This window comes from Notamacropus eugenii, chromosome 7 (assembly GCF_028372415.1).
Source record: "Notamacropus eugenii isolate mMacEug1 chromosome 7, mMacEug1.pri_v2, whole genome shotgun sequence".
Classification (NCBI taxonomy): domain Eukaryota; kingdom Metazoa; phylum Chordata; class Mammalia; order Diprotodontia; family Macropodidae; genus Notamacropus; species Notamacropus eugenii.
In genome coordinates, this window is record NC_092878.1 from 127,979,549 (window position 1) to 128,005,830 (window position 26,282).

At 36.5% G+C, this 26,282-nt stretch overlaps 1 protein-coding gene across 1 annotated transcript in view; it reads left to right on the forward strand.

The window, feature by feature from the left end:
* TACR3 (tachykinin receptor 3) overlaps positions 1-20,500 on the forward strand; it is a 97,550-nt gene extending 77,050 nt beyond the window's left edge. Inside the window, exons 4-5 of the mRNA XM_072622600.1 lie at positions 10,403-10,599; positions 15,508-20,500. Coding sequence (XP_072478701.1) covers positions 10,403-10,599; positions 15,508-15,820 — 510 coding nt within the window. The 3' untranslated portion in view covers positions 15,821-20,500. The remainder of the gene's footprint in view (positions 1-10,402; positions 10,600-15,507) is intronic.
* The last annotated feature ends 5,782 nt before the right edge of the window (positions 20,501-26,282 follow it).

Below are 26,282 nucleotides of genomic sequence, written 5' to 3' on the forward strand. Positions count from 1 at the left end.
TGATAAATAAAAGGTACAACATTCTAAAGAGATTCATATGAATGCACAGGGCACTTATTAATCAACTTCTAATTAATTAACTTCATTAATCAACTTTTCAAAGAACAAACATAAAAAAATGGAAGAAAGGAGATGCTATTGAATATAAAAGGATGGCACAATTCTCTGACAAAAGCAACAGAATCACCAGTGCTAGCTGACAGGAAGACCTAAGGATGACAAAAAAGATTTTTAGTGAGAAAAGAGAAGGGACAAATAAAGGGTCAGACTACTGCTAAGTAAGGTACTGTAGCCCCTTCATGTGGGGCAATTTTGTGATGAAAGTGGTAGAAAACATGTTTTTACTTAAATAAAATGTTTTATCAACTAGCAAAGGATGATTTAAGATATTGCCCCTTTCACAAATGAACAATTTGATTCCTGAAAAAAAATTTGAAAGAACTTTGGTTTAACAGAAAGTACTGAAATGTGTGCAAAAAAAAAAAGCAGTTTTCAGGAATGATTTGAACAGTTTGGGACAGAAAATAATTGTGACTCAAACCATTTTGGAATGGATATGAGATAATACCTCATTTGTATTTGAATAATTTAATGGTTTAAAGGGACAGAAAATAATCTTTATCAATATTTTATTAATCTTGTTATTATTTGTCATTTATTTTAATTTGTTATTTATTTTGTTAATTGTATCAATATTTTATTATCAATCATTTATTATTGAAAGTTGATAAATATTGATTGTGAAGAAACAATTTTGAGGACACAAAATGTGATGGAGGATAATGGTCCCTCAACTTATTTGCATAGAACTGTTGTAACACAACAGGATAAAACTAACAAAATGAAAAATCATATAACTGTTTAGTGAGAATAGGATAATTAGTCAAGAACTGTTAATTTCACATGAGGAGATGTGATGAGTTTGTACCTTGTAAGTAAAACCTGAGTCCCTGAGCAGTAGGAGAGTCTGAATTAAGCCACTGAAAAGTAGGAGGTGGAGGCTGAGAAGTTATTATGTAAAAGACTGAAGAAGAGGCAGGAGAGGAAGAATTCACAGGGGGTTCAAAAGTAGTTTTGTGTTTCTTAAGAATTCTTTAGAGAACACAGAAACGAAAGTCAGCAACTGAGAAGAGTTTAGCTGTTAGTTCCCAGTTGACTGAATAAAGGTTGGAGTTCCAGTCATTGCCCTTTGATGTAACCTAATAATTAAGAGAAGTGAAGTCTTGACTGGTAGACTAATCGCACGCTAAAACACTCGACTCAGTTTCTGAAATAAGGACACTAATCCAGAGACAGCACAAGGCATTTATGTGAACTAGAAATGTTTGACTGTTGCAACTTATAAGAGTTAATGTTCACCACAGCCTTCTGATACATGGTCTTCTCTGTAACATATACAAATTGACATCACAAAATAAATAAATATATGTCACAGAGCATAGAGTTCCCAAGCATTAAAACATGTGCATTCATAAAAAGAAATATTAAAATATATCCCTTGTTATGCTTTGTTGCAATTTTTGCCTCAGGCAGATAGCTACCTTGCCTACTCCTAGGCTTGGCTCAGCACTAATGAATCATATCAAGTGATCCCATCTGATTCCTCCAAGGTACAATTTATTCATACAGTGTTTTTTAAATAAACATTTCAGGCTTATCAAAATGGAATCATGATCATTATTATGCCAATACTCCAACCAAAAGGAAAAGAAAGAAAAACAAAAATGAAACAGAAGAAAAATAATAAAGGAATCAGAAAGGCACCAAGAATGATAAAAAAATAGATGTCAAGATAATGTTCAATCCCCAAGTTCTCAGACTCCGAGAATTAATATTAATTAATCTAAATTTGATCCTTTTTTGTCAGATAATCTTATGGAAGACTAGATTCTCAAATTAGATTATTTTATAGGAAAGAATTTTTGAACAAGGAAGAGGAGCCATTTAGAAAGGTACGTTAGTGTTGGAGCAAACTCCATCTTTCTCCTCATCTAATGTCAAGCTCATATTCCTATTATGCAATTATCATAGTATAATTTCTGTTGTATTGTTCTCTGTACATGCCCTATCTTCCTTACTAAATCGTATACTTCTTGAAGGCAGAAACCATGTGCTATTTATTTTTGCATCATTAACTACTAGTACATGCAGGAGTTAGTAAATGTGTATTGTGTAAATGAATGAACAAATGAATATCTTGAAGATCTCTGGATGAAAAAAATAGTACTTCAGATGTTAGAAACACAATGACTTGAAATGTACTGGTTCCAATCAGGTGTCACATTTTCAAATAATAAAAAAAAATGACATTCTACTTTTGAACAATAGTAATACTGAAATTAGGCTAATAATTAAAGTATTTCCTATTCATAACAAGATAGTAAGTGATGTGGTAATCCAAAACAACCTCGGATTTCCAAAGAAGAAATATAAATAAAATATGACATTTTGAAATAGATACAGATGCTTCACAATTTACATTCTGAGATTTGGTTAAAGATAAAAATGATTTATAACTTTTCCTTTCTTTAGCACATAATATAATTCTTTTTCAAGCGCTATCATATAAACATTGTTGTTTTTTAAATGTTTTTGGACATTAGTATATTGGGTTTTTTTATTAGAACAAGAACTCCTTGAGAGCAGGGACCATTAAGTTGCATTTATTTGAATACCCAGTGCTCAGCACAGTGCCTGGTGCATAATAAGCATTTATTAAATGTTTATTGATTGACTGGCTAGTAATTCTGCTACTCAAACCTCTCCCTCTTATGGTTGTCAAAAGGCTCCAGGACATGCCATACACAATTTCATTAGGAATCAAAAATATTACTTTTGAGAAGTCCTAGATTATGGTTGCCAGATAGGTTAACATATATTTGAGTTTGTCAGTGTTGTACCATCGAAAGCTTTGGAGTTAAATAAGAACAAGCGAGCTTGGAGAAACGACAAATAAGAGGAATTCAGAGAAACATGGGAAATTTGTATGAATTGTTAAGAAGCAAAAAAAGTCAAATCCCTCAAAAATATGTAAAAATGACTACAAAAATGAAAATGAAAACAACATTAAAATGCAACAGAATTCAGATTACACACAATGACCAATAGTGTCCATGTTATGCATTCCCTTCTCTTCAATGGAATATAGTCTCCTTGAAGGCACAGGCTATTTCTGCACCTCTGCTCCCTCATCTGTAAAATGGGAATGGTAATATTTGTGTTTCTTACTGCACCGGGTTGTTACAAAGATCATAGAAGATAATACAGTCCAAGTGTTGGGTAAATCACAAAGCAAAACAAATAGACATTTTTGTTATGATATTAGCATGTACGTGAAGTGCCTGAAGCACTAATACTTTAGCGTTTTCTACACAAGTAATTGACAAAACTTGAGTTGGCATCAAGTGAGGTCACCTCCAATTTGTGTATCTTCAACTCAATTCCATTGCAATATTCCCATTCCTACCCTCTCTGCTATTACAATTGAGCTTTCAATCAACCTTATAGTGATGGAGCAGAGTCTCCAAATGGGTTCTGTATCCACTGCATCTATAGCTGTCTCTGGAAGATCTTCTCATCTCACTTCCATTTTTACCAATACACTGATCCTTTGTCATTCTGGCTGTCACAACACTCCAGATACCTAGGAAAAGATACATTTTGAAAAACACATTCTGTCCTAGATGCTCCCCTGCTGATCACTGCCCAAGGAAAGAGACATGATGACTGAACACATGACTGAAAGCAGGAATGGCCATGTTCCCAAGGCTCGCTGGAGTCTCATTTTATTCTGTAAATGTACCAGACTGCCCCAAAGTCACCAAAGTATGCCCATGAAATAAAATCTGCTGGTCTAGACATTCTCTTCTTCCGTATATATCAAGGTAAGAGCTTAGTGGAAAGAACACGGATAACACTGATCACAGTAGTGCTAGCCGTTTCTCCCCTTTATAATTCTTTTTTTTTCCACGTTTCTCATTGCTAGGAAGGAGTCATAACTTTGCCTTCCTATGTGGACCTCGGGGACAATGGTTCACATCAATAATGGAGTGAACCTCCTTCCTCCCTTCATCCTCATGAAGCGTTTGTTGCCAATGTCCCTATAATCCTGTCTTTGATATGCTGTCTTTCCTAGTGCCAATTGTCCCACATAGCTCTAGGCCCGTGTTTCATATGTCATTGCTTCATGCCCATTATTCTCTGCTCACAGCTCATCCTTTTTGCTTTTTTCTCAAAGGGCTTGTTGGTGCCAATAGCCATTCCAGTTATACCCTATACCACAGTGACCCAAGCTGTACTTTGGAAATCCTGCCAGGAGAGTCTGCTGCCTCTTCCATCTTCTTCCTTTTGCTGTATCCCCGCTGAGAGACTTGAATTTAAAAGTCTAATCTGTCCAGAGATTCTGTTCCCTCTATTAAACAAGGACTTCTTCCTATCATAAACACTGGTGGTCAGTGTCTCTTCCTAGGTCAGTTCATCTGCCAAACCTTGTAAGAGTTTTCTGCCTTCTTACTTATCTACTCTCCTGGAAAGTTTTTTTTTTTTCCCTCTCTACAGCAAAGCTTCTTAATCTGGGATCCCATTGAGGGTCTGCTGATAGAATTCAGAAGCTCTGTGAAGATGGGAGGGAAGGGAATATGTTTATTTCCACTAATAACTAATTAAAATTACTATTTCCTTCAACTAAAAATTAAAAAAAAAAATTCTGAGAAGGGGTCAGTCCATAGGCTTCACTAGACTGCCTAAAGGGCCTATGATACAAAAACAAGTTAAGAACACCCAGTGTAGAAAGGCACATACTAATTCACTGCAGAGCTGCACATTTCATAATTTCTGAGGGCCAAAAATTAGTCAGGGCTCGTACCCATTATGGCTCCCCATTCCTCACTGGGAACAACAGTTACAGGTGACATTGGCATACCTTTGCAATACTGCTTAGAAGGGAGAGTTCAAATAGAAACCTGGTAATCACCACTGGTTTAAGTGAAATTCTGAGGTTTTCCGTACAAGTGACTATCAGAGGAGTCTTGATGAAAAGAAAAAATAGACGTGTTTGTATTAAGAATCATTCCCCGTAGAGTGTATTTCAGGACTTTCATTCTCTTCAAGGTCTCAATCCTACCCCAAATAGGCATTACTCTTTGAAGATAATACACTTGCTTTTCATGGAAAGGTACAAGCCAATGTCAGATATGACCTTCCCTCAAATTCCTTCCTCTCCTCTTCAAATTTTCTCTCTTTCTTAATACATCCTCCTTCTTCTTTCTGGAAGAGTTGTCTTTCACTTTTGACAAAGCTAACCCTTATTCCATTCTCTTGGACTTTGTTCCTTCAATTACCCCCTTCTCTTTCTGTGTCTCTTGATATCTCTTTCTGTCTCTGTCTTTCTGTCAGTGTCTGTCTCTTTCTCACTCCATCTTTCCTATCTATCTCCGTCTGTCTCGCTCAGTCTCTCCATCTCTCTGTCTCTCTGTCTCTATTTGTTTCTGTCTCTGTGTCTCATCTCTGTTTCTGTGTCTCTCTGTTTCTCTGCTCTGTCTCTGTTTCTGTGTCTGTGTGTGTGTGTCTCTAACTCCATCGCTCCATCTCTGTCTGTCTCTGTCTTTCCATGTCTCTGTCTGTCTATCTCTTTCTTTCTCTCTCCTGTGTCTCTCTCTATGTCTCTCTCTGTGTCTCTGTGTCTCTGTGTCTGTCTCTGTCTGTCTCTGTCTCTCTGTCTCTCTGTGTCTCTGTGTCTCTGTGTCTCTGTGTCTCTCTTTCTCTCTCTCTCTCTCTCTCTCTCTCTCTCTCTCTCTCTCTCTCTCTCTCTCATTCTCTCTGTCTCTCTCTCTCTCCCTCCCTCCCTCTCTCACCTTTTCACAGTCACCAGTTAATATCCATTCTTCAGTTCCTTAAAATTTTTCCTTCATCCTCACCACTCTGCTTGTACTATGTTTTCAGGGTTCAACTGCCTAATTTCAAAGTATTCAGCTTTCATCCTCCCTGACTCCTCACCTAGATTAGACACCACTGACCAACATCTGTTTTTTCAAACTCTCCTGGGCTTCCATAATAGTATCCTTTTCTTGTTCTCCTCCTACATCTTTGACTATTCCTTCTCTATGCAAAGCCTCTCAGGCCAAAACACATTCTATACTATGAATAAATGATAAATGAATGATAAAGCAAATATTCACTACTTAGCATGTGCCAAGCACTCTCCTAAGAGCTGGGGGCACAAAGAGCTGGGGACTCCTGCCCTCAAAGAACTCATATTCTAACAGGAGAAGATAAGGTTAAAAAGTCGGGAAAGAAAGGGTATGGTACATATGTAGCATCATGCTACAGAAGTTGCAGGGTATGCTGTGGAGGTATGGTTCCTGGTTAAAGGATAAAAAAAAGGCAAAGCTCACCCAAGGACCCAAGTTTTTTGAGGAAAGGGGATGAGGAGGTGGTCCAAGTTTAGACATTATGCTTTTTACAGTGCCATTTAAGCAAGAAATAAGCCTCAGATCCTTTATATACCCAGATATCTGGTGGGTCCTAGAAGTCATAGGATCATAGGGCTAGAGCTGATGAGAGCCTTAGAGACCCATAGTGCAGATGAGGCAGCTGAGGCCCTGGGAGACTAACTTTTCAGGGAGTAAGCAGCAGAACTAGCATTGCAATCCTGGCCCCAATATCTGTGGAGTGTTTTGCAGTATTCACTGTTGCCTGAGGTGTCATCTGTTGGAAGATGTCCAGTTTTAATAGCCCTACATTACTCATGATTATCTGACTCCTAGGAGGTCTTGTTGGTCTCAGTGCTATTCCCATAGGCTCTTAGCTGTTTAAGAGGAGAATGAACCAACCAGGATCAAATGCCACCTCTCATCATACTTATTTTGAAACTGATAACCGCTCCCACCCTGATAATCAGAAAACTGAAAATAATTCCCAAAAGTCTGCTCATTGTAGGTCTAGGATCTTTAAAAGAATAGGCCCCTTGTCTTCTGTGACTTAGCTACTGCATTTTACTTAATCTCTGTGGCCTATTTTATTTGACCCAGACTTCAAGCATTCACCCACATTAATTCAAAGTGATAGGTAGGAACCACTGCAAGCATTGTAACCTGACCTGTCTAGGAGTCAGATCAAAGGTTCTTCCTACTTCTCCAGCAAAAGGTGCCTCCAGCTTATTCTAGTCAGGAATTATTCCTGTAAATTATTCATGCTTGCATGTGTGTTGGAGTGTATTCCAAAATTCTCAAATAGGGCCATCCCTTTTATAGACCTAGCATTTCTTTTGACACTCTTCCTCTGCAACTGCTCCCACTTTACTGCCAAAGCAAAAAGTAAACTCTGTGCCCAGGACTGGAAGAACAGAATGAGAGACTATTGCCATACAAAATGATCCTAAGTGTCTGGAGTGTTGAGACATGATTTGGTTCCTATATGACAAAGGATCAGTGTTTAGACGAAGATAAAATGTGTGATGAGAAGACCTTCCAGAGATAGCTATGGCCACAATGGATATGGCACTGGTTTGGAGACACTCCTCCATCACTATAAGGGTGTTGTTTGAAAGTCAATCTGTTACAGAACGGAGGGGGAGAAATGGGGATATTAGGATGGTATTGAAGATGCCTGGGGAAGAACTGGCCTTGGTACTAACTTAAGTTTGATCAGTTTACTTGCCTAGAAAATGCTAACATATTAGAGATTCAGCACATCATGTCCATGCTAATTATCAAACAACTGTGTCCATTTGTTGACTGGTACCGTCATATGTGGTCTTCAAAATAACACCGTAAAATAAGGGCCACTGATGTTATATATTATATATAATATAATATTATATTATTATATATTCCCATTTTACAGATAAGTTGAGGAGCAGGAACTGTGACCACCCTCAAGGAGAATGCATTTCACTGGAGAAGGGGGGCATGAATAACATGGAAGAGATTGGTCATTGCATTTAGTCTGAGCTCAACAGCCTCTTAGTATAATTTTTGTTTGCATCCCCCTCACCTTAATCCTGCTTTTTTAATGATTTTGGCAAGTGCCTAAATTTTGTTATGTATAAATAATATTCCTTCAGTATTCAACAAGTATTTATTAATGGGTATTACTATGTACCGTACTTGGTACTGAGGATATAGATATAAAAATGAAACCATCCCTATACTTTGTGGTGGGGAATGGTGGGAGGGGATCATGATTAAAAATAAGCAAATAAAAACATGTAAATAAATACATGCAAATATCTGTAAAATACATGTAAATAAATAAAAAGAAACAAATAAAAATATGTAAAAGTAAATAGAAAGCTATTTGGGACCTCACCAGAACTATCAGTACCTCTCAGTAAAAGTAAGATTTGAATTGTATCTTGGAAGAAACTAGAGTGAATGGTGAGGAAGGGATGTATTCTAGGTACTGGGAATAATTTGTGCAAAGACATTTTAATAATACCAGTTTTAATAAAATATATATTTTATGTAGAAGAGGAGCATGTAGTAAGCCTGGAAAGGAAGGTTGTGAAAGAATTTAAATAACCAAGAAAGGCATTTGTATTTTATAGGACATCCTAGGACTTTTCCTGCCCCCCTCCTGTTTATAAAAGTGACCAAGATATAACTTTGGCTGGGAGACTTTCAGAGTGCACAACACCTAAATGATCAATTGCCTCTAAAGATCAGCCAGAGCAGCATATAAATATGAAATATAACATATGTGGAAGTCATAAGGGAAAGTGAGCTATTAATATGATAACAAAAATAGACACAAACATTTGAAAGCATGAAATAGAAAGTTTTAATATGTACAGAAAAGTTAAGTAAAACTTCCCACCTCTGAAACACAAAATCACCAGCCCTCACTCCTTATGGCTACAGTTGACATTCCATATGCTACTGACCTGAATTTTCAACTCTGATGGTCAAATCTCCATCAGTTCAATGTCAGTCACCTGCTCAGTGGAGAGATCAAACCCTTAGGGATATTCTGCTTTCAGTTCTATTTTCTTTTGTGCTCTAGCTGTCTGTCTCTAGAATCATACTTCCTATGACTCTAACGTCTATCAGCAACCATCTGAATCTCCAACTTAAGATCAAGGGACAAGTTCACTAGTTGGATAATTTATTTGTGTATTTCCAAGTCCTACCATGAATCCTTCCATCCTCAAATCATTTCTAAGTCAAGACCTCTATTAAATTGGATTCTAGACTGATTTCAAGAAATTTTCACATTCATTTAGCTCTGCATATAACATACTTTACTATTCTAGTACTTTCAGATTTTCAAAGAAAGATTAAATTAACCTTATTCCTCTTATTTAATAAAGAAGAGGCATGTTAACTTTGATATTAGCAAGCACAGTTGAAAAAGCACTGGTTCTAGAGTGGCATGACCTGGGTTCAGATCCTGCTTAAGATGTGACCTTGGGCAAGTGACCTCCCTGTCAAAATACACAGAATCTCTACCTGTGTGATCTTGGGTAAATTGCTTAATCTCCCTAGGCCTCTGTAATGTTAAGGGAATTTGTAGATCTTCACTGACCCTTAATAGATCCATGTGACCTGCTTTGAGCTTGCCTGCAGCTTGAATTACATGAAGCCCATGATGGGAGGAGCTTGCTGAATGGGTACAGCAGGAAGGGTACAGCAGGCAGAGCAGAGCAGAGCAGCTAACCTGGGTGAGGAAGGGACATTTTGCCTGAGGGATCTTATTTGTGGGGAGGCTTGAGAAAGGGAAGGTTTGGGGATGGTGGTCCTCCCTCGACTGGTATTGGGTACAGCTTCCTTGTCACTATGGTGGAATTGGCTTTCTGGTATCTGAATATTTTGGTTTTGTCTCTGAGGAAGAGAGTCTATATTTTGTGAATTTACCCTGGAAATACTTCTGCATATCCATGATGGCTGCTGTGGGTATCACATTGGTGTTACAGCCTCAGTTTCCTCAACTCTACAATAAGAGAGAGTTCAGAAAATCAGAAGTACAGCTGGGAGAGGAATAAAGGTTGGCCAGCTAGGACTCTCTTCCAATATGGAGGCCCTGATTGGAACTCATCAACGGAAGATGAGGGCCACAGAGGGATATCTCCTAGGGTATGACTGCAGTTGAGTCATGGTGTTGAAGTCTGGAGAAGCTTCAACTCACTTTTTGGAAAAAATACTCTATATGTCATTGTTGTGCATGATATCAGTTATTAAAATCTGATGTTCATTTAACAGTTCGTTATTGATTATATATTATGTATAAGAGTACTACGACAACTTAAAAGGAACAAGTCTATAGAACTGTTGTATACCTGTCTGAAGACTTTCTTATGAAAATTTCTTAGAAATTTCCTGGTGGAGAGTTGTGGATTTAAATAAAGGAGATATAAAGATATATACATATATCGACATATACACGTAATCTTCTGTCTCCTCTGTAGGTGGTAAAAATGATGATTGTTGTTGTGGTAACGTTTGCCATCTGCTGGCTGCCCTATCACATATACTTCATCGTTACTGGAATATACCAGCATTTGAATAGATGGAAATACATCCAGCAAATCTACCTGGCTATCTTTTGGCTGGCCATGAGTTCCACCATGTACAATCCAATTATCTACTGCTGTCTTAATAAGAGGTAAGGGTGAAATGAAAAAATGTATAAATATAATTTCATTATAAATTTTATGTGCAAATACACCGAGGTCTTCTTCAACTATGATGTATATTTCCAGTAGGAGGCTCCTTGTAGATGCTTTTAAAACTTACCATTTTGGCAACAAAAGGAAATACAGTGTTTTGAGAATCCCATTTTAATCAGCCAAAAGAGAAATTATTAACCACCTACCTATTTTGTGCTAGTCATTGGGAATACAAAGATAAAAATGAAAATAGTCCCTACAGTCATGGTGTTTATAGTCTAGGGGGGAGAAATAGCATATATATACAGGTATACATAAAATAGATACAGGGTGACTGACTCTCTAGAAAGGTTCTGATTCATCTGGTCTTCATAATTTGGCCCACAGTTTGATCTTCAGTAGAAGTTTTGTCAGCCAAAGAACTGTGTTCCATTTTTCTAAGAGCTGAATTAACACTCTTAAACACAAAATGACATCCATTACCAATTAGAGGAATAAGAGTGAATTCTCTTTTTTTTCTAGCTATGCTCACTTGTCTCTCCCTCCACCCTCAGAAGTCCTCCTAACTCCAGTTATGTTTGGGAAATATGTTTTTTGTTTAAATTAAGACTGTTAGAATAGAATGCATCTCAAAATAAATTAGAAAGAAGTTTCTTCTGTTGGCACTATTATATACAATACTTTTCTTCTTTGGCAGGCCTGACTCACTGAATGGCCCCTATTGTATATGTTTCTGCCAAGTTTTTCATTTTGAACTTCACTTCTAGTCATCTCTCCTTTTCTTCTATTCAAATAAACCATGTTGTTTATGATAAGTTGTTTGCATATTTTAAAAGAAGCTGAGAATGTTAGGTGAATTTTTAAGAGATTTTTTTCCTTACAGAAACTAAAGCATGTTGGATGACTTTATACGAAATTTTAATTCCTTCTTAGAAACTAACCAACACTAATTCAAAAGCAGTAAACTTTCAAAGAAGAAAAAAGGATGTTTTTCTTTTATTTTTTTAAATAATTACAAAGAAACATGCTTTGAATGAGAAGTGCTTGTTGAATCTTGGATCTGAGTGAGTAGAGTGCTGGGCTTGGAGTCAGGAAGACCCTGGGCCAGTCATGTAAATTCTGTTTGCCTCAGTTTCTTCAAACTATAAAAGGAGGACAATAATAACACCTTCTGAGTAGTGTTCTCATAAGGGTCAAAAGAGATAAAATTCGTAAGATGCGTAGCCCAATACTTGGCACATAGTAAATGCTTACTAAAATGAGATTACAATAAAATGGTAATAGTTACTCCAGCAAAAGCAGCAAACATTTATCCCAGTATATTTATTCCATCCAACTTCTACACGTATCAACAGTATTCTAGGACTGGTTGATTCCCTTAGTAAAATTATTACCTTACACACTCTGGAGTCTGGAGATTATGGGATTTTAAGTATGTAATTCTATGAGCCACTCTTGTTATATTTGCCTGGAGTCCTGCAAATCTAATCAAAAAGGCTATAACTGGAAAAGAGTTGAGGACAGAAAAATGTCTACATATATCCACCAAGCTAGACACCATTGAGAGTAGTTATGATATAAGAATTAAAATCAACAGCCAAATGTTACAACACTGAAGAAAGGAGCCGGTGATAAAATCCACAGCGTGAGTGCACAAAGTTGCCCAAAGGATGTTTTAAAAAAACAAAACAAAGCAGAACAAAAAATATGAAGCAATGATCCTTAAGCAAAAAGTCAAATTTGACCTTATGAGTCTTACTGAAATAGGATTAGGTAAGGTCTGTGTCTATAATATATATCTAATGTCCTATTCAAAACTATGGGATAGCTAAATGAGAGATGCAGAGTAATATTGTATATTAAGAAAACATACTCATGTGATGAAATCCAGGAGCCAAAACTAAGTAAAATTCAGTGAAAGGACTGATTTTCTTTTTTGACACTTAATTTACAGTTCGGACTTATTCTTTCAACAAATATTTATTGAGTACAGAAAGCAATGAGAGGGAAGATTAACAGAGTTGAAACAAGATGGGAATTATCATTGGAGCCCATTACTGACCACCAGAACAACTGAGGAGGGGGCAGAATTAGATAAGGGTTTCAGCAAAGAGAACACAAGCCTGATATGAAGACCTTATGATGGGAGAGTTTAATTATCCACACATCTGCAACTCTCAGTGTCTAATAACATCCTGTCTTGTCTTAAAGATGTCCCTTTCCTCTTCAAGATCTGATTTCCACTGAAAAAGAAAACATTGTTTCTAGGGTAGGATAGGAACCTTGGAGAAAATCAACCATTCCATTTTGAAATGTCACAAAGAAGAAAACGTGGAATAGTCAGACATGGAGAGCTAGATTTTTTGGAAAGCAAATTTCAAAGGCTTCTGAGAAAAGATAGGTAGAGTCCCATGGACTAAAATTCTAAAGGCAAATGCAGCCAAGGAAAATCTCAAGGATGGAATTCTGAATCAATCAACAAGCATTAAGTGGCTACTATACCAATCACTGTACCATGGACTGGAGATTAAAAATAAAAGGAAACTGTTAATGTCTTCAATGAGTATATACTCTATTTTAATAATCCAATGATTGTACATGGAAATCATCAACTAAATTAGGATTTTTTTTAGCTACATGGGAGATGAAATCAGGGTAGGGTAAAAGAAAATGAGTACAAAAACTTGACATGACCCTGTAAGAATAATGTCAGGAGTGCTAAAGCTCAAAATGAACTGAGACTGGCAAGGATTTTGAAAGGATACCAAAGAGGAGGAGGGGAAAGGTTGGAGGACAGATGAAAGGACCACAGCTCAGGTGGGTACACTCCTGGCAGGAGGGAGGCAGAGCTGCTCAGTTGTTATTGTATTAATTTCCTCTACCAAGGAGAATAGTTGAACTGAAAAGGACACAGTAAAAATAGCTTAATAGGAAGTTCAGTGGCCAACTCAAGAAGACAGTAAAAGGGGAGCTAGAGAAATCCTAGTCACCAGGACCAGATACATTATATCCACGGGCACAGCAAAAACGAGTAGATGTAATTGCTAAGCCAACCATCCAGCCCCAGTCATTATTAAAAAAAATAATGGTGAACAAGAAATGTACTTCAGGATTAGAGAAGGGAAAATGTCATGATTTTTTCTAAATGGCGAAAAGAATAGATTCCACAAAACTACAAGCCAATGAACTTGACATCTATTCTAAAATTCATTGTTTAAGGAATGGTTAAATAGGAAATGAATAATAATAAAATAAATAAATAATGTATAATACAATCTATTATATAATATGTAAATATAATATTATATCATCACAATAAAAAGAAATATTAATTAAAATAGTGATAATAATAAGTGGTGATAATTTATGTAGGTTTTTAAAAGTTTTCAAAGCACTTTACGTTTGTTAGTGATTTAATCGTCAGGTGCTCCATCACAGAGCTGAGGAAACCAAAGGAAACAGAAGGTAAGTGATTTGCCAAAGGTCACACAGCAACTAACTGTTCAAGGCTGAATTCTAACTCAGATCTTCCCGACTTCTGGTCCAGTGCTCTACCCACTGTGCCACAAGCCACCTTATACTATTTTGGACTTGGAGTAAGGAAGACATCAGTTCAAATCCAGTCTAAAACACTTACTAGGTCTGTTACCTAGACAAACCATTTAATCTTCTTCAACCTCAGTTTCCTCATTTGCAAAATGAGAAAAATAATAATAGCACGTACCTCTCAGGGCTGTTGTAAGGATCAGATGAGCTAATATTTCTAAAGTACTTTGCAAACCTTAAAATGCAACATAAATGGTAGTAATTATTATTTTATCCTTAAGGTTGATAACTTTTTTAAATGTCATATTATTTCATGGACCCCTTTGGCAGCCTGGTGAAGCCTTGTATCCCTTCTCATAATACCGTTTTTAATTGCATAAAAGGAAATATATAAGGATTACAATTATACAAAGCAAACAAATTATATTGAAAACCAACATGAAAATATTTTCAAAAACAGGTTCATGGACCCTAGATTAAGAATCCCCTAGGTAATACAAAATCATTGAAAGGTTTTGAGGAAGAAATTGGCATTTTATTAATTTTTTGTTGTTTACTTATTTCAGTCATGTCTGACTCTTTGTGATCTTATTTGAAGTTTTCTTGGCAAAGATACTGGAGTGGTTTGTCATTTCCTTCTTCAGCTGATTTTACTCATATATAAGTTCAATGGAGACTCACTAAAATTTGAATTTTTCATAATACTAAAAATTCATGAATCATTGTTACAATTAACTACTGCAGTGTGCAAGGAATTTTTCTGGTAGGCTTAGCCCTTCACAGGAAGGCAAGGATCTAAAACATTCCCAAAGGATCTTGAGGCAAAATGCCATCCACATCCAGAGAAAGAACTGTGGAACTGGAATGCAGAATGAAGCAGAATATTTTTCTCTTGTGTTACTTTTTGTTTTGTTTGGGTTTTTCTCGTGGTTTCTGCCATTCATTTTAATTCTTCTATACAATATGACTAATGTGAAAATATGATTAATAAGAATATATGTGTAGAACCCATATAAGAATGCATGGGGACAGAGGAGGGAGGGAAGGGTAGAAAATCTAAGACTTATGGAAGTGATTGTAGAAAACTGAAAACAAATTAATAAAAAAGAATTCTTCTACTTCTTTCTTAAACGAATCTGTACGTATTGTTTCTGGTGCTTTTAAAAAGGTAAATTAAAAATAAGAAGGAAACCTCAAATCATTGCTTTGTCATAAATTCCACTGGCTAATGCCAGCATAGGCCATGACAGTCTTTCTAAAGGGTTTGAATGTCATGTGAGGAAATCTTTTTAATCAGAGTTTTCTGAAATTATGAAGCTATTGCAAATCTCTCACCGTCTTTGTTTTCTTCTTTTCAGATTCAGAGCTGGTTTCAAGAGGGCATTTCGTTGGTGTCCTTTCATTGAAGTGTCCACTTATGATGAGCTAGAACTCAAGGTCACCAGGTTTCACCCCACCCAACAAAGCAGCCTGTACACTGTGTCCAGGATGGAGTCCATGACCGTGGGGTTTGACCCCAATGATGACCCCGACTCTAAATCTGCCCGAAAGAAGAAGACTACTTCAAGGGACACTAGCTTCAATGGGTGTTCCAGCAGGAATTCCAAATCAGCTTCTACCACCTCTAGTTTCATCACCTCCTCTTATGTGTCTGTGGATGAATATTCCTAAAACCCTTAGCTGGTAGTAAAAGTTCCATGAAAGGCAGAATTATGGTAAAAAGAGGTCATGCATGCCTATCTTAGACCCATGTGTTTTTTGAGTTCCAACAACAGTAAAGTGTATGTAGGCAACCATGCCTCAGTGGATGTGTTGATCATAAAGGCTGCAATGGTTCTATAACAGAATTTACTGTGAGGAAAAGGTTGAGGCTTTTTTTTTTTTGTACATATGACTTGTTCCAATATGGCGACCTGTATCTCACATGCAGGAACATGGCTTAATCTCTGTAAAACACCCTGTGGCTTCTTTTTTACAAAGCTAAAGTGTCACTACATATCACTAACTTGCCATGACTGTTGGTTATTTGGCTGTTTTGAACTTTCAATTGAATAGGTTTAAAATTATCATAACAGGATGGGAATAAAATTTGTTCAAATTCAGCTTAGAAGTGGAGAAATTAAATGGATCATATGGATTAGCACTAGAAGGCCTTCAAAGCCATATAGTCATTGCACAGAAGAGGAATCAGAAGTACAGAGGGATTAAATGATTTGCCAAATTCACATAGATAGCAATAACCAGAAGCAGAATTTGAACCCAGGCCTTCCAACTCTAGAGGGTTGTGTATTACAAGGTTTCCCTGAAAACTGGTTGATTTTACAACTCATTTTTAAAATTTCCAAAGTATTTTGCCTCTACAACAAATCTCTGATGTGGATAGGACAAAAATGAGCATCTTTCTTTCTTTTCCAAATGAGGAAGCCACTTGGAGTGGTTAAATAATTACCATTGGTCACATAGCTACGAAGGGCCAGAACTATGACCCAAATCCAGTCTCCTTTATCCTACACTAGTGATGTCAAGCTCAAATAAGAACAGGGAGCCACTAAACCATACATGAGTATCCCAACTGGTGCATCTTGGCTTGGAAAACCACATATCAGTATTAAGTATCTTTTCTTGTGTTTTTATTTATTTCTGTATATATGAATATCTCTTAATTACATTTGTTAATTATATCTAAATTACATTTAAATCTGATTTGGGTGGGCCCCATGTTTGACACCTCTGTCCTAGATTAATATTCTTTCTACCATACCACATATTATCCACATACTATGCAAGTATTATCTAATAGTAATTAGCTAATATAATTGGAAACAGTTCTTTAAGAAAATTCAAAGCTATCCTTTAAATGAAAGGAAAAATTGGTCCCATTATTTTGTCACATAGTCTAATTTACTTATCTTTGTTTCCTATTTTCTCTAAGAAAATGAATATCAGAAGAAAAAAATGCATTTTCTCATTCATTCTTTATTTTAAAAATGAAAAATTGGGAAGTCAAAATATAAGATCAAAATCTTAAAAAATAGTCCTAACACTTTCCAAAAGATCAAAATGGATTGTAAAATACAGTGTGTATCTCAGACTAGATCAAGCCTTCTAATGATATAACACAGTGTCTACAGTCATTCAGATTGGAGTGGTTGAATAGACAAGGAGAGAGGACCATGGAGAGCTCTTTCACAATCTGTAGTCCTGAAAGCACCAACTTGTCATTAAAGGTAGAGTCTTTTCTAACCCTCAAAATAAGGAGAAACTTTTATGGGAGAAAATATGGCTAAATTCTCATAAGGGTTAAAAACAGATTCTGTTCACAGACTGAGAACAAAGGAAGGAATATTATATATATATATATATGAAAAGTGCACACATGCAATCACTTGGCAAAAATAAATGCTATTTGAGCTGAAAGAAAGAATCATTATAAAGTCAGGCTGAAATATATTAAGACTGTTATTAATATAGAAGCAGAGAACTCAGCCAAGTAAAAATGAATGCAGTTTCCACACTGTGATCATTTGTTAACCACTTAAATGCATGCAAATCAGTACTGAGAAAAGAAACAAAACAACCTATCTCCCATACAGAGAAGAGTTTTCCTCTTCTAGGTGGCTGAATTGGTACACAGTCTAATTGCCACAGAGAAAGATGAGAACTCCGTAAGAAGCACGTATTTTACTAGCTAAAACATTATTTAGAGATTTTTTTTCCTGAAAACCATCACAGAAGAGTGACAAATTTTACATATAAATCTTTAAGAGCATAATTTTCCCTGGGATCCAATCTGATGCTTTCTTCTATTTAAATAAAGGGTGGTACCATTATTACTATCTTGTCAAGAAAGTAATGCATTAGAATTAAATAAAATTTGGAAAGATTTTATCAATCAATGAGCATTTATTAGATTCCAACTACGTGACAGAGACTGGGCTAAAAACTAGGGATACAACGTCAAAGTGAAACAGTTCCTACCTTCAAGGAGTTCACCTTCTATCAGGGTAGACAACTTGTACGTGTATGGGTATATGTCAAACAGATGTAAGGTGAAGGAGAGCACTGGGAAGTGGTACTTGACCTTGAAGCAGTGGGTCTTTTTTCTCTCCACAATCCAACTAGACCAAGGGTTTTTAACTTCCTTTGTGTCCTGGACCCCTCCAACAGTGTGGTGATGCCTAGGACCCTTTCTAAGAAAAATGGCTTTAAATGCATAAAATAGAGTACTTAAGGAACAAAGGAAAACAATTATTAAAAGTTATCAAAATATTTTTTAAAAGTTCACAGAACCCAGATTAAGAAAGTCTAAATTAGATTTTTGAAGAAGTCGCCGTAAAATAATGATCTCCAGCATGTCAGCAAATTTTAATCTTTCCCTTTTTTTCCCCTTGGCCCAAGAGAAACAAGACCAAGAGGAATTAAGCGAGAGCAAGTCTCTAAGAACATTTGACTGACTGCAAAATTTCAATTCTTGGTTTGGAGCAATATGAGCTGAAGCTATGAGTGAATTTAAGTATGGGAGTTTTAAATAGTTACAGAATTGCTCTAGAACTGATTTCAGTGCATAGCATTTTGTGATCGGGCAGGTACAATGTGATTATTTAAGAACTGCTGCTCACAGGTCCCAGGATACAAGAATTATGTGCCCATATGCATGTTTCATCAGCAAGTCTATTATTATTCCTGTTTAAGTGTTTTAATTATTTGACTGGTGTAATTTTTGAAATATTGCTGGTTTTATAAACATGGGGATATATGTCATGTTGTATAATATCTAGGGGGGAAATGTCTAATATTGGAAAATTGGAGGGTTCCTCTGCTCTTCAAGATCTAAATTATGAAGGCATTATTGTCTTCTTAGTAACATGGGCACATGGTCAAAATGCCACCATGTAAAATAGCAGCATGCAGCATTGGGGACCGAAAGTCCAAAAATACCCATGTTTCACATCTATACATTTGCCAGCCATAGCTCAACCTTCACAGGAGCTCATTGGAAATTACCAGAAAGAGCTAAGGTTAAAAAAAAAGCCCTATTTATTTCAAAGTAGAAATATAAATCCCTTTCTACACACAAGACCATCCGCTTGGCTGTGGCACAAACCAGAAAGATTTGTTGTACTTTTTTCCTTGTAACTGTCGAGGACATCCAACTGAGTCCAATCCTCAAGATTTTCAGCAAGATTCATAATGGATAAAAGAGAGAGAAAGGACAAAAGGCAATTATGTGAAATGTGCTTGCTTTCATATGTATCACAGAATCTGTGCATTAATTTAAAAAAATGAAAGTTCAGACCTTTCCTTCCTTCCCCTGCCCCCTAGTTCTGCCGACTATGTACGGCCAGACAGGTAAGAATACATCAGAGCTCATTGTCACACATGAAAATAAGCCACAAACCTGATAGAAAGAAAACACTTAAAAAATTCCAAAACTCGAACATTTGAAAGACAATAGAAGAATTTATGTCTAATAGTCGCTATACCCACTTAAATGTTGAAACTAAATGTTGGTTTCCGACATTGGTTTCAGGCAATCTTTCAAAGCACATTTTATATGCTTTTTTATGAATAAATCAAAAAAGGATCCAGAGTTTATTAGATTTGAACAAGTACAGAATCACAAAAATATTCCAACATATCTGAAAGGGTCATAGGTACTTCCATAACTTGTATTTTCCCATAAATTAATACAAATAGTTCATTTTATTTATAATAGTTTACTTTATTTTATTCTGAAACAGTGTTAAGCATCTGACAATGACTGTAGAAGAAAATAGGTATTTTTAAGGGTCATGAATATTGTAGAACCTGAAAGCGTACTTTTGGTCTTTACCAAATGTAAAATGCAGGGTTTTGATTCCAGCTCCCAAATCCACAACTGTGACATTCTTGATAAAACACTTTGATTCTCATCCTTCAATACTTCAGCTTCCTATGAATGCCACTTTCATACACAAAGCTCTGAGCAGGTTCAAAGAAGCCTCCCGACTCAGAAGTCACATAGGAAATCGGCAAGGGCAGCTTGGTATTAAGAACTGGAAAGATAAATTGAAGGTTAAAAATGAATGCTGGCCAGCTGGCTTTATTTTTGTTTACTCTACATTCCAGTAGACATGCACACTTGGACTTAATTCCAGCTCAGCAATGTGCCACAACTGAATAAAATGAAACAGAGAATAAGACACCAGAATAATAAGGTTCATGTAACAGAAAATTATTCTGAGTAAGGGCCAACCCCAATTGTTATATTGAATTACTTGTCAAGTATTATAATCTTTTTGGTGAATAAACTGTGAGTATAAGAAATTAATGTGTATAAGGTTTATAGTTGGTTAATAAAATCTTTTTATTGTGATAACCATAAAAAAGTATTTTGTCATGAACTGACATCTGTCACAAACTATTTAAAGTGAATTTAGTTTCATCTTATTTCCAAAGAAGAAAATAAGGAGAAAAAAATATGAGAAAGAAGAAAGGGAAGGGGAGGAGGAGAAGAAAGAGGGAAGGTAGGGAGTGAGACTAAAAACTTACTATGACATTATTGACTAAGACAAGAGCAAATAATGGAGTCCTCATGCCATATACCATTTTATAACAATGATTAGTTGTTGATCAAAATTAGTAATAGACTAATTGTTGCTTGTTGTTCAGTCATATCTGATTCTTCGTGACTCTGAGGTTTTCTTGTCAAAGATATTGGAATGATTTAGTATTCTCCTTGCCAGTTCATTTTACAGATAAGAAAACTGAGACAAAGGGGGTTAAGTGACTTGCCCAGGGTCACACAGATAGAGCATATCTGAGGCCAGATTTTAAGTCAGGAAGATGAATCTTGCTAACTCCAGGAAGCACCCTATCCATTGTACGACCTTATTGTCAGTATTTTAATAAGGGTAAAAAGAAAAGGATATTTGATTACTGTTTCAAAATTTTTCAATAGCAAAATAGTAGATTAAATACTTTCTGCACCAGCAGAAACCCATACCTACATTAAGTCAGGATCTCCAGATGTGTCCTATTGAAGTTTATCAGGACCACTCTTTCAAGTTCATCGCCCTGCACCCTATCATAAGATCACAGATCTAGAGATGAAAGGGACCATAGAGTTCATCCAATTCAATCTACTGAATTTGCAGGTGAGGAAACTGAGGCCAAAAATGTTAAATTATTTGCCCTAGTTCACAAACATAGTAAGTAGCAGGATAAGGATTTCAACCCATTTCCTCTACCTCCTTCCATAAGAAATTTATATATGAACAAAGTTAAATCAATCTATTTTCCTCCTATACTATCTGTTAATATAGGTATAACTCAAAACTTCCAGAAGTTTAAGCTTAAAACCACACGGGGATTTTTGAGACATACATACATAGATGTAAATATAGATAAATAAAGTTCTATAGATACAGATGTAAATCTACAGATATGTATGTATGTATGTGTGTGTGTGTGTACATTTTAAACCTATCAAATGTTTCCTCATTGAAGCCCAATCTGATGCCTTATTATATGCTATATATGCTATAACTATAGCTTATATGCTATAACTATAGCTTATGTGCTATAAGAATAACATATCTTCATGCTATATCTTATAGCATGAAGATAACCCTAGGGCCTGAAAAGATAACCCTAGGGCATCAGAAAAGATTCTACTAAGCTAGAAAGGATTCAAGAACATTCTATGAATGGGAGGTCTTTCTGTCACCTGCCAGCAACATGAAGAAAGTCTTATTACCAGAATGCTGGCCACCAGGTGACAAAGATACATAAGATTTATTCATAGTCTACCGACTAAGGGATACAGTGACTTTAATTGCTTTATCAGTCAGTCAACAGGCATTTATTAATTGCTGAAGAGTTGTTTTTTTTTTTTTTAATTGCTTAAGGGTTGTCCATGTTGGGGGAAAAAACACTAATCTTAAACATACTGAAGCACAGAATTGTAATGTCAGAAAATCTCTATCCCACAGGTTGTATTTATTTTGCTTTCATTTTGTTCTGTTTTGTTTTTTTTAAGATTGGATTTCCCTATCTCACCCAGGCTGGAAGTGCAGTGACTACTCACAGACCTATCTCCCATTGCTGATGAACTTGGCAGCTTTGAACAATTCCATTTTTGACCTTGGCCATTAGACACTTTCTGTGCCAAGGGGCTCACCATATTGATGCTAGATTGAGTACAGACATTTAATCAGCTTTTAGTTCTACTTAAACTCAGAACTCCCAAAATCAAGTGACCCACCAGCCTCAGCCTCCCTGGTGCCAGGAATTACAGATGTCACCATGCCTAGATAAAAAGATTATATTTCCATAACTTTGATTTGAGGGTTAAGATTTTGATGAAAAAGGTGGTGATAGTCAAAGGTTAAGATAATTCCTCCTTATGTTTCCTTCTAAAAGGACCTCCAGACTTGCATATTTTCTACCATCTTTTCCTTCCATCTCAGGCTTCTTTTTGGAGCTTATCCATACTGATCTAAATTGTTGTTCTAAACTGTAGTTGGTCAATCCAGTAGCAAGACTGAGACAACATAGGGGTACATAAATGGGAAGGAGGAATTCTTACCCCTTGTGGATGTAAAATATTTATTTACATTGTCATTGATGGCTTAATTTGGTAGGAAGGGAGTAGGGAGGCGATAAATACACATTTCCTGGACCCACCAGTATTCAAGCTATAATAGCATGCTGTAGGCTTCCTTAGCGAATTCCTTTCTGTATACCAATAGAGCCATTGAGTTACTCACTCTGGTCACGAGCCAAAGTACTTTGACAATTCTTACCTTGAAGTATGCAGGGAACTTAATTGTTTGAACTACAAAGAGAAGAGAGGAGCAGAGTAGAGAAGCATGAAAATAATAAGAAATTCAACAATATAAAGAATGAAGGAAGATTCAACAATTTATAGTCAAACTAAAAAAAATATTAGAAGAGACTCAAGAAAGGGATAAGTGAATAAAGGAACAAAGTGTGGGTGGGGGGAAGAAAACAAAATCTAGGAGTGAGTACAGTCAAATTGGAGTTGGGGAAACCCAGATAAGAAGAACTTCTCTTAATGCACTCATTGGAATACAAGTTCGTTGAAATCACATACTGTCTTTGTTACTTTTCTATTTATATCCCCAGGGCTTTGCACATAATACTTAATAATTTCTTTATTGATCATTCATTCATTTGCTTATTAAGCATATATTTTGTTCAGGACTCTGTGCTATGAGGCTGACATTCCTTATTCCTCGTCCATCTCTAGCTTTGAATATCTTTTACTATGTCATAGCTTTTTATCCAGAAGCTCACTCCAGACATGAAATTCACACACTGAAAGTACCCTCCACCCCTGTGGCCTCTACCTCTGGTTGAAGGATTTCTCCTGGAAACTTCATCTAAGGAGAGTGCCTAGGCCAACTATGCCTCATTCTTTTCCAGGCTGGACTATGGAAGTACTCCCTCCATCATGCCCTCTAGGTGTCTTAACACTTTCTCCCCATTTCCTTCCCTTCCCCATCTTCTATATTTACCACATTGTCTGGTGCATTGAAGGTAATACAATGAAATAATAAAAGCTTTTTGACTTGACTTGTTGACTTAACTGAAAGAGAAGAGGAAAAAAAGTAGTGACCCATATATAGAAGTCACTCAAGAAATATTTATTAATGTTACCTGATCTGAAATAGAGCACACTTTTACTGGGAAGTTCACAGCCTATTAGAGACAATGGGTATATTGAAGAACACTGCAAAGTTCAAATTATATACCAAATTATATTCACTATATACTTCAATATATAGTTTCATACAATAAGAATACATAAGTTCTGAGATGGCACAGACATTAGGTGAAGAGTTAGAAAGGGCAATGGGACTTTTTTTTTAACAGAGACTATCCGGACATGAAAGTTGTGATAGTCAACATTATTTTACACCATCAGAAGCATGTGGTCTAGCCCAGGAAATCTAGAATGGGGTTTCTGGCTCAATTCTAATCTTATTATTGAAGTTTCCAGAGGTGAGCATGGATAAAGAGCCAAGCTTGGAGTCAAGAAGACCTGGGGTTGAGTATAACCACTGACACATTCTGGCCATGTGACTCCAGACAAATCAATGATATTTCTCTAAGATGAGAAGTTAGAGAGTTAGTATCAATCTACAACGAGAGAAATCACAAGGGCAGCTAGGTGGCAAAATGAATAAAGTACTGGCCCTGGAGTCAGGACACCTGATACTTACTAGCTGCGTGACCTTGGGCAAGTCACTTAACTCCAATTGCCCTGCCTTCCCTTCTCCAAAACAAATGAGAGAAATGACAGATTGGGGAAGGGGGAATGGATTCACTTGTTCAGATCATGTCATTAAGTAAATCCTATAAAATTCTTATTAATATGTTTCTATAAATCAATCAATAAACATGTATTAAGCACCCACTATGTACCAGGAGGTGCTGTGTTAAGTGATGGGGATGCAAAAGGAGGTAAAATGCAGTTCTTGCCCACAAGGAGCTTACAACCCAATGTAGGAGACAAGTAAACAAATATACGCAAAGTAAACTATAAAAGGATAAATAGGAAGTAATTAATGGAGGGATGGCACTGGAATTTGGAAGAGTTGGAGAAATCTTCCTAGAGAAGATAGGTTTTTTAGCTGGGACTTAAAGGAAGTAGGGATGTCAGGAGTCAGAGCAGAGGAGAGAGAACATTCAGGCATGAGGGACAGCCAGAGATCCTAATCCTCCATAAGGTTTCTACTCAATGCTCTTGGGGGCCTTTCTCTGAGCCATTGGTACAGGGAACTCTTGTACCAATGAGGAATCTCCCTCCACCAAAGCAAGTGGGCATGTTCTCTCCAAATTATAGTCTTAGAGAATTGGCTGGAGCGCTAAAAGATTAAATGACTTGCACAGTCACCTAGTATGTGCCAGTGCAGGGATGTGAACTTAAGTCTTACTGATTTTCAGGTTAAACTCTTCCAAGTAATTACAGGTTTCCTCTAAGAGACTCTGCAGTATTTCCAGACTTAATATAACTATCATAAGGTCCAACAGGAGCATCTGAAAGACCTCATCATCCACAAAAGAAAATCTTTCTTCAATCTAGGCTCTTCACTGAATCTCCATCATAGTGACAAGCATTTATCTCCTTGTTCTATGTCTTACCTGAATTATTTCTGTTATTGTAACTTTCAAGGAATCTTGAATGATCCTTGACATATGAATTGGAGATAGCTTGTTGGAAAAGAGGCTCTAAAAGTAGTATTTTGCTACAGTGAATCAAATACTTTTCATAATCAACAAACAAGTACAGTGAGGCTTTGTTATCTCTACACCTTTCAGCCAATTGTGAAATGGTAAAGCTATGGTCTATTGTGGGAAAGGATTTGTGAAAGCCTGTTTGTTCTCTATATGTAAAACACTTTGCAAACTTTTAAACACTACAAAAAAATTAATTATTATTTTTATCATTATTGATAAAATGAAGGCATCAAGGGTGTCTTTATTTCATGACCCTCAGCCAGTCAGCTAAATAATATTTGGGGGGAAAGGCAAGTGACTTGCCCAAGGTCACACAGCTAGTAAGCATCAGAGACTGGATTGAACTCCAATATTCCTGGCTCCAGGACAAGTTTTCTATCTATTGTTCCACCTAGTTGCCACATAACATTTATTTATTATGTTCCTTTTCTCTGCCAGGCATTGTGCTAAGTGTTGGGGAGACAAATTTTTTTAAAAAGTCCCTACCCCCAAGACATTTACAGTCTAAAGATTTTGCAGAGATGGGAGGGTAGATACATTGATTGATATTTGGTCATGTTTTATTGGTATTAATGGAATTTGAGATTTTTCCCTATGACTTCCTTTGGTATCATCCCATCTTCCATACACCTTGCACATTGATCACTCAATGCCCTTACAACAGTGCTACCTCTGTCACTGATCTTCTCCAAAATAGCTGTTTGCCCATCTTTGTTCACTTTAGTACCATTTCTACCTATGCTATAAGCATATCTGGAACCATAGGCAGCTAGGTGTTGCAGTTGATAGAGGACCAGTGCAGGAGTCAGGAGGACCTGAGTTCAAATCTCACCTCAGACACTTGATACTCACTAGCTGTGTGACCTTGGGCAAGTCACTTAACCCC